This window comes from Pteropus vampyrus, unplaced genomic scaffold, assembly GCF_000151845.1.
Source record: "Pteropus vampyrus isolate Shadow unplaced genomic scaffold, Pvam_2.0 Scaffold286, whole genome shotgun sequence".
Classification (NCBI taxonomy): domain Eukaryota; kingdom Metazoa; phylum Chordata; class Mammalia; order Chiroptera; family Pteropodidae; genus Pteropus; species Pteropus vampyrus.
In genome coordinates this window covers 1,485,381-1,494,044 of record NW_011889067.1, presented here as the reverse complement: position 1 = coordinate 1,494,044, position 8,664 = coordinate 1,485,381, and the positions used below count along the sequence as shown (strand labels likewise).

Sequence of the window (8,664 nt, the reverse complement as noted above, 5' to 3'; positions counted from 1 at the left end):
CTGGGGCCTGTCCAGGGCAGACGGAATATTTAACATCAAAGTGGAAGTGGCGACCCAACCCAGCAGCTTCCACAGCCCCAGGTGTGAGAGGAGGCCTCAGGCACTGGCCAGAGGCTGGGATACCAGGCAGGCCTAGGCAGCGATGCCTTCACACACTGGACACTTTCCGCCTAAGACAGCTTATGAAAACACCATCTGGAAACCTCTGAACTGATTCCTCTTGTGATGGTTACGTTTATCATGCAGGTTAAATCTTCTACAGGCAAGGAATAAGGACATAGAATATTTCACTTTTAGGGATACCTATTTTTTCATTATAAATGAATAAAATTGTATTCCAGCTTATACAGCAGACTTGTGAGTCCGGTGAGTACATCTGCCCCTATGAACAGATGAGATGTGTTCTGGACGTGCAGACAAAATCAGGTTTCTGAGACAAGAAAGCTGTAGGTCAAAAATGGACCTTGGAAAATTCACTAAGATAACACTATGCTTTTAGGTTTCTAGGAAAAAGCTGGCCAGCCTTGGCCAAGTTCTGAAATGTTCTGCACTGATATCTAGGGGAAGATAACTCTTTATCTGATTTCCTACTCCCGTTGAGTGTCAGAGCAAGCCCCCTTGGGCCATTTGCTCCCCTAGGCCTGGGGCTACAAGTTCTAATTGGTGCCTCGTACCTGGGCACTGTTGGGACAACAGGCAATGCAAAGGCGCCTCCAAGTGGTTAGTTAAGATTTATCTCCCTCTCATCTTGAAACTACTGTTGCCCGACTCAGCCTATTTTTAGGCAAGCTTCAAGTTACTGGCACAAGGAGAGACCAAAAGATCAAAAGAACAGAACGTAGAGTCCAGAAATAAAGCCTTATACTTATGGTCAATTGATTTTCAACAAGGCACCAAGGCAAATCAATGGAGAAAGCATAGGCTTTTGGACAAATGGTGCCGGGACAATGGAATATTCACATGCGAAAAGATCGATGAATCTTCCTCAAACTGTACACAAAAGTTAACTCTGAAAAAAGCATCAACTTAAATGCTAGAGTGGAAAAAATAAAACTTTTGGGAAAATTTATGGGTTAGGTAAAGATTTCTAAGCTATGACATAAAAAGCATAGTCCCTAACAGAAAACAGTGATAAATTAGATCTCAGCAAAATCTCAAACTTTTATATTTCAAAAGACACTATTAAAATGAAAAGACAAGTTACAGACTGGAAAGACAAGTTAGCCAAACACATATCTGATAAGTAACTTGTAGCCAGATACAAAGAATTCTTACAACTCAATAAAGATAAAAAGCCAATCAAAAAGTAGGCAAAGTATTTGATAAAATATAAACACCAACAATGCAAGAAACGGCTGTTTTTGTTTGCTGTTTTAGCTCCATAACCTTGCCCAATGCTTTACACATCAGAAGCACACAATGAATATTCGTTGACTGAATGATGAGATGTTAGCGACTGCTACAAATAACAGCAATAATAACAATTATTAAAGATGTGCCCTTTCATTGACAGGAACCAGCTCTAAGCAAAATGCTGGCATAGCCCACACTGCTGGTCAGTAAATAGCCTACCACCTTTTTCAGGGGCCCTGTATCTATACTGAGATGAATTATTACTATCCAATTATAGTTACCACCAGGCATGGTTATGAGCAGACTCACCTAAGTCTTGATTCTGCTACTATCTTTGTGACTTTGAACAAGTTAGTCTCTCTGTGACAAAGAGTTTGTTCTCAGACTCATGAGAATTTAATGATACAGAGTGCTTAGTACTGTGTCTGGAATAAAATATGAACTCATTAATATTATTGTTTAATCTTACAAACTGTTGATTAATCTGAACAAGTATCTATGAGAATGCACAGTGAAACCAGAACATCAGAGGACTTATGACAGTGTACTGTCTCAGCTTGCTGGGGAAAAGAAACAACTAAACTTTCTCATGAAGATATGAATAGGCACTTCACCACAGAAGATGTCTGAATGGCTAATAAGCACATGAAAAGACACTCAACCTTATTAGTCGTTAAGGAAATGCGAATGAAAGCCACAATGATATATAACTTTACACCCATTAGGATGGTTTTAATAAAAAAGACAGACAATACAAATGTTGGTGAGGATATGGAGAAACAGGGACCCTCTCATACTGCTGGTGGGAATGTAAATGATGCCATTTTGGAAAACAATTTGAAAGTTTCTTAAAAAAAACAAATTTACCATATCACCCAGCAATTTCACTCCTAAGTGTCTACCCAAGAGAAATGAAAACATATGTCCACACAGAGACTTATACATGAATATTCATAGCAGCATTATTCATAACAGCCAAAAACCAGACCCATCAACCAGTGAATGGACAGATAAACGTAGTATATCCAAACAACGGAACTTTATTCAGCCATAAAAAGGAACAAACTACTGATACATGCTATGACATGGTACGTCACAGCAGACCTCAAAAGCATTATGTTAAGTGAAAAAAGCCAGATATAAGAGACCACACAGCATATGATTCCATCAATATGAAATGTCCAGGAAAGGCAAACTATTATAGGGACAGTGAGTTGATTACTTGTTGCCCAGGGCAGGGTGATAAACATCTGGAAGCTATTGCATAAAACAAATGACAAAGAAGAAACACCAAAGAAGGCCAATAGGGTCAGCCTTTCTGCAGCAGTGACACAGGAAGAAGCCAACAGATGCAGCCAGTTTCTGGGAAGCACCCAAGTGACAGGTACAGGGACCCCTGGGAAGAGGATCATACAAGCAAAGGGGCAGTAGCAAGAGCAGCGGCCCTTGCCTCTGAGGCACACCTCCCTGCCAGCGGACAATGCTCTAACTGAAGGAGAAATGGAAAGGCTGGGTCAGGGCTGCAGGCTCTGGCACCTGCCTCTGCCAAGGAAAGAGCAAACCCACTGCTGGAGAGAATGCTATTCCCCACCAGGGCATGCTCCTCCACTCCCGGAGGGAACGAAGGCACGCCTCTTGCCCCTTTCCCATTCTCACTAAGGAGCAGAGTGACTTCTCTGAGTCGGAGACTGGTTAGCCCAGCATCTTGCTCACTCGCTGCTTTCCTTCCTTGAGGTTAGCAGAGAAGTGACCTCCCCTGAGTAGCCCGAGCTCTGCCCTCGCCTCTGCCCCCGCCTGGAGAAGAGGGAGTTCACTAGGAGATTTGCCTATGACTGGTTTGGGAAACTCAGTTCCTGAAGCAAGTTACAGGAAGCTCTGTTTTGGGCTTGCATGCCGTGCTGTGGTTGCTAATTCATCTCTACCTGCATTAGAGTAGACACTGCATTTTCATGTTCACCTGGCTCTGAGTCTACTTCTTAATTGGCTCAGATATGCGGGTGAAGGTATATGAGTGTCAGCCAAGTCACATTCACTCACCACTGTCCTCTGAGACCTGCCACACCTGCAAGGCCACTGGAAGGCCACTGGTCACCAGCAACCTATTCAGGATGGAAAGGAAATCTCAGTCCAGAGAGTGGGGAGCTCACCCATATCACCCCCAACCTTTCCCCTCTCCAGCCCACTTGGCTTGGGATTCCTACATCTCCCACCCAAGGAAAGCTCACTACAGGAAAGCATCGTCCAGACCAGTCCCCCTCATTAAACAGAGGAGGAGAGGGCTCACTCCACTTTAGGACAGGCCCATAGCTCATGGGGAGTCACAACAATGAGCCCAGGCTTCCATGTAGTGTATATGTGTCAGAGAGGACACCAGCATGGAGCCTGAAAACACAGCCCTGACAAGACTCTCAGCCTCTGCCAACTGAGCTATTATCCCCAGCCACCTACTATCAGCTCTCTGAGAAACTAGTAGCATCCTTCTTCCACGCTATTTCCTGGAGCAGCTCCAGAGATCTGTGAGTTACAGTAGTCAACAGGTCTCTGAGGGACCAAGAAACCAGCGAGCAATAGATTCTTATTCCAGATCTGTGTGTGTGCATGTGCACACATGTGCCCATGTGCTGATAAAGAGGCAGAATTCTCCTGACATTTCCAGCCACTCCATCCTGAATGGAAGGTCTGGATGACAGAGTTGACCATACCTGGTGTTTGGCACGTGCTTCAGATCAAAGACAGACCGGTGTGAAAATCCTCCGTGGCATACCTTGAAATCTCTTTCTGGGAATAAGCCCTGAAATACAAAGAGGTGGCCAATCAGATAGAGTGTGCTCCCCAAAGGAATGTTTCAGATGAGCTCTAGGTAAGGAGCCAGGTCCTAGCCTGGCAGGAGGCCATGAACACCGCTCTGCTGGCAACAGATTTTTCTCCCTGCAAGGCCTCAGAGTGCCGCTATTTGACAATGTGGGTCTTAGCTGTCTACATAGACAGCTTCCTTTCGTTCCTGTACATTCCAAAACCCTTCTCCTAACTTTTCACCAGCCCCTCTCACTCTAGCTTAAATGTCAGCCTCTAGGACTTCTTAGAGGAGTCACAGAGGCTTAGCAGCTTCATCAAAGAAAGCTGGAATGTATCAGCCAACGAACACATCCCCATTTCTCCCACCACCTCCCTTCTATTCTTCTAGCAATAAAAATATAATCCCCAATTATCCAGCATCTACTATATCGGGCACTGTGTTTAGTGCTTTATCTACTTTATCATGTTGCATTTTTACAATCACCTTGTGATGTAGGCACTGTTCTAAAATGATAAAACTAAGGCACAGGGAGCTTAAGCAACTTTTCTAAGATCACACAGGGATTATGCTGAGAATGTGAACCCAAGTCTATCTGCCTAGTCCATGTTCTTAGCCACTAGAGTCTAATATCTCCATGAGAAGAACTGTAGGCAGGGGAAAAGGAGGCTGCACAAGAAGAAGAAAAGCCAGTGGTGAGATAGGAGGTAAGTCAGGTCTCTCACCAGGGCTCGGTCTGGGCAAGCTACTGGCTCAAGCTTGAGTGGTGGGGATGGGGAAATCAAGAGCACTAACGAGGCAGGAAATTTCCCCCAGGGTTAACGGGGCCCAAGGCGCCCTATCAGATGACTTGGAATGATTTTATAGCACATTAGACAGCTACCAACTCTTTTCTTTTTGACATGGTCTCTTCTCTTGGCTTCTGAAACACTGACCTTTTCTGAGATTCCTACTTCAGAGTAATCCTTGTGGGTTCACCTTTCTCTACCCATTCCTTAAATGGTATTAAAATAATTTTTAGCCATCTCCTCTTATTCCTAATACACTACACATTCACTCTAGGTGATCTTAACCATTCTAAGGGTTTCAACCACCCTCTATATCCTGATGGCTTATTAAATCTATTTTTGATAAAGTAACATTGACCTCTTCCTCTGGTAGCCCTCTGTAAATCACAGACCATTCCTTAGCACGTATCTCTGTGCATATCTGCCTCCCTCTTTTAGCCTGAAAAGACAAGTCCAAGTGCTTGTTTCTCTCTTTCTAGTATCCAGGACAACATTTAGACAAGAAAGAGCTCCATAAAAGTTTAATAAATGAGTAAAAGTAGATACATATACTCAGCATTTACATTTCAAGTTACCTGGTTTTCTTTTACAGAAAGTCTGAGCGGTAACATCAGATGAAGAATTTCATTTTTTTTCAGGCTTTCATAGCCAGCAACAAAGATTCCTAGAATTAAAATAATAATAAAAATAATAATAAGTAGCTGTGACAAACTGCTAGAAAGATTCTGGACCATAACTGGGTCTAGAAACTCCACCGAACCTTCCAAAGCAAAGATAAATTCCTTTGCCATTGGTATGCATACAGCCTTGTACTGGGGGATGGAAGAGATGTAGATCTTAATAAGTGCTGATAGGGTACATAATTGGTACGAGTGACTAAGAGGCCCTCAGGCTCCCAGAAAAGTGGACTGGGTCCTTCTGGCTGAGCTTCTGAGTCCCAGCCTGAGGAATGAGATTTCATCTCTCACCTTTGTCACCAATCCATTCAAGTACCCGAGTGGCTCCTGAAAGGTCGAATGCATGAAAATCCTGGTACCTGCATGATAGAAACACAGTGTTACAGGGTGCATGGCACTTTACAGCTCTTAAAGCACTGTGAGATAGCAGTATGGTTCAGTAGTTGGGGGCCTAGGCTCTGGAATCAGGCAGACCCGGGATCTAGTCTTGTTACACATTTTGACTCTTGTGTGACTGAGACCAAGCTAGTCACAAGTTCCTTGGGCCTTGGTCCTCATCTGTAAAATGGAACTCCCAGAGTACCCAGGCTTCCTAAGCTTGATGTGAGGAAGCAGAGATAATTTGTTCAGGGTTCGACTCAGAGGCAGGCGCAAAATAGTCACTTATCACCCTCCGCAAGTACTGCTCTTACTAGCACCTCACACAACTTGTGCACACCGGAATGTGTCATTTCCTAGAAGCGGGAGCTGAGGCCCGGGCGGGGTTCTTCGTACGGTCCCGCCCCACGGCCAGCGCCGGCCGGGCCCACACCAGGTTTCCCTACGTGGTCCACCTCGCGCCCGCCCGGCCACCAGGTCAGCTCCAGGCCCGCACTCCCCATCCCAGACCCACAAGATTTACAAGCGCAAGGATTCCACCAGCCAGTCCTCCGCAGGTTCCATGGCAACTGTCGCTTCCGGTACTCCACTTCCGTCTCGGAGCCTTCATGGGCGGGAGCGGCCCTCTCGCGAGGAGTGGACGCGACTTGCTCGGAGCCGGGGGCGTGGCCTCACATCAGGGAGCGGGGCCTAACATGCCTGAGCGCCGTCAACCGCAAGCTGTGCCCTCGCCCGGCTAGGTTTGGGGTTCTCCCGGCAAAAATCTCTAGAAAAATGATGGAACATCAAGGATTCCCAGGATGTCAACTCTAGGCGAGGCCTGAAGGTCCAAATACTGTCCGTTTTACGTCCGGGTATTTGTAGATCAGAGGGCCATGGCCAGATGTGATACAGGACGCCCGGTTAAATTCGAATTTTAGATAAACAACGAATAATTTTTTATCAATTTTCTTATTTTTTCTTATTGTGTCCGTGCAATTTAAGGCATCTTATTCGTTAAAATGATATGTTCCCCTTCAGTACAGGAGGCCGCTGGTGTAAATTTAACTGGGTGGTCTGTATCTTTATTTGCTAATTCTCGCAATCTATCCAAGGTCAGAGATGACAGTAAGAGGACAGCAGAGTCTGGATCCCAGCTGGTCTCTCTCCTTTGATGCGCTGGATGCTCCCCTCAAAGCTTGGCATGAGGATGAAATTAATGGGAAAGCAAAGACCCATCCTCCTGTAGTGTAGGTAGCTCACTTTTATGGGTAAGGAAACACAAGAGACTTGCCTGTGCCAGTAAGAACCCCAAGCCTGGCGCAGGACCTGGCATTCAGCAGGTGTTGAGTACCTGCCTGCTGCATGAGCGAATGAGTAGGAGTCCTGAGTCAGTGCCAGGCTGGTTTCCATGGAGTGTTCTGGGCTTTTTCCAGTCACTGAAAACACCCTGTCGTCCAGCCCCCTTTCCCTCCCATCCCCTCAGACATGCCAGAAGGAGAGGACCAGACGTTCTATGTAAAGAGCTGGGTTTTATTCACAACTTCAGGGAAGCAAGAAATACAGCAGGAACACAATTTGGTCTGCACTGGTGACATTCCCAGTAACCCGACCAGACATCACAGAAATGGAGTAACAGAGATTCGAGCCCAAGATTTACATCCAGATGGGGCCACTACCAGGGTCCCATTCAGCACCTTCCCTGGGTGGGCACAATCTAAGCCATGTTGTCGTGTCTTCCTCATTAATGGCATCACTTCTGCAGCATTTACACCAGCGGCCTCCTGTACTGAAGCGGAACATACAGAGGAATTGACCTGGGCAGAAGAGGCAACTGATAGGGGCACTCTACCATTCCTAAGTGCTAGCCACCTACAGAAGGAGACAGGGGCAGGCTATGTGCTGAGGCAGGCCACCCCAGCACCTTTTTCCTCAAGATGGGTCTGAGAGGGGCTGGGGCAGTGGTTTTTTCACAACAGCAGCCCCAGCCTCAGAGTGGTCATGATAGTCAACAGAGATCACGGAAGTAAAGTCCACGTACGGCGCCTGGCCCTCTGTCAGTGCCAGTGTTTTCACTTCCTCATCCCTCCAGCTCTGCCCCAGACCTCACTTCTGAAGCCCGTCCCCCAGGGCTAGCTACTGCTCCCTCTTTAGTTGCTTTACACGTTTCAGGCCTTCGAGACCAACAGCCCCAGAGGTGACATCATCTCCCTTCAGACTCAGCCAGCCCAAGCTCCTGGCCCTTATCTCTGAGGTCTTCAGGGGGTGGTGGTTCAGTACATTGGGAGGGTCAGGAAAGTTGACTGCAGCTCGACCTTTTTGAGGACATGCCTCTTTCTTCCTTCAAAATGTACACACTATATGCTAGGCTAAGGGAGTCCATAGAGGTGAGTCAGCAACAGGTGCTGCTAGGGCACTCCCAGACTAACAACCCCCATTTGCTAAGCACTTTCTATGTGCCTGGCATCATGCTGAGCACGTGACATAAATGGTTTCATTTAATGGGAAATGGGCACTATTAACCCCACTTTACCGATGAGAACAATGAGGCCTAGAGAGGTTAAGTGACATTTCTAAGGTCACACAGCTACTAAGTAGCTAGGTTTTGAGCCTAGCACACTGTCACCTGAACCCACATTCTACCATATCACGCTGCCTTCTGCACACAGCAACAAAGTACACCAGAGAAGGTGAT

At 46.2% G+C, this 8,664-nt stretch overlaps 1 protein-coding gene and 1 long non-coding RNA gene across 2 annotated transcripts in view; one reads left to right on the top strand and one right to left on the bottom strand.

Annotated features, from left to right (window-relative positions):
- Positions 1 to 6,658, bottom strand: part of WDR73 (WD repeat domain 73) — a 14,135-nt gene extending 7,477 nt beyond the window's left edge. Inside the window, exons 1-5 of the mRNA XM_011376131.2 lie at positions 6,514 to 6,658; positions 5,904 to 5,971; positions 5,511 to 5,599; positions 4,056 to 4,144; positions 3,391 to 3,452 (exon numbers count right to left, since the gene is read on the bottom strand). Of these exons, the coding sequence (XP_011374433.1) occupies positions 3,391 to 3,452; positions 4,056 to 4,144; positions 5,511 to 5,599; positions 5,904 to 5,971; positions 6,514 to 6,554 (349 nt within the window). The 5' untranslated portion in view covers positions 6,555 to 6,658. The remainder of the gene's footprint in view (positions 1 to 3,390; positions 3,453 to 4,055; positions 4,145 to 5,510; positions 5,600 to 5,903; positions 5,972 to 6,513) is intronic.
- A 98-nt stretch (positions 6,659 to 6,756) lies between these two features.
- The window catches only part of LOC111729865, a 6,061-nt gene continuing 4,153 nt past the window's right edge, over positions 6,757 to 8,664 (top strand). Inside the window, exon 1 of the long non-coding RNA XR_002776429.1 lies at positions 6,757 to 6,816. This is a non-coding gene — a long non-coding RNA (uncharacterized LOC111729865). The remainder of the gene's footprint in view (positions 6,817 to 8,664) is intronic.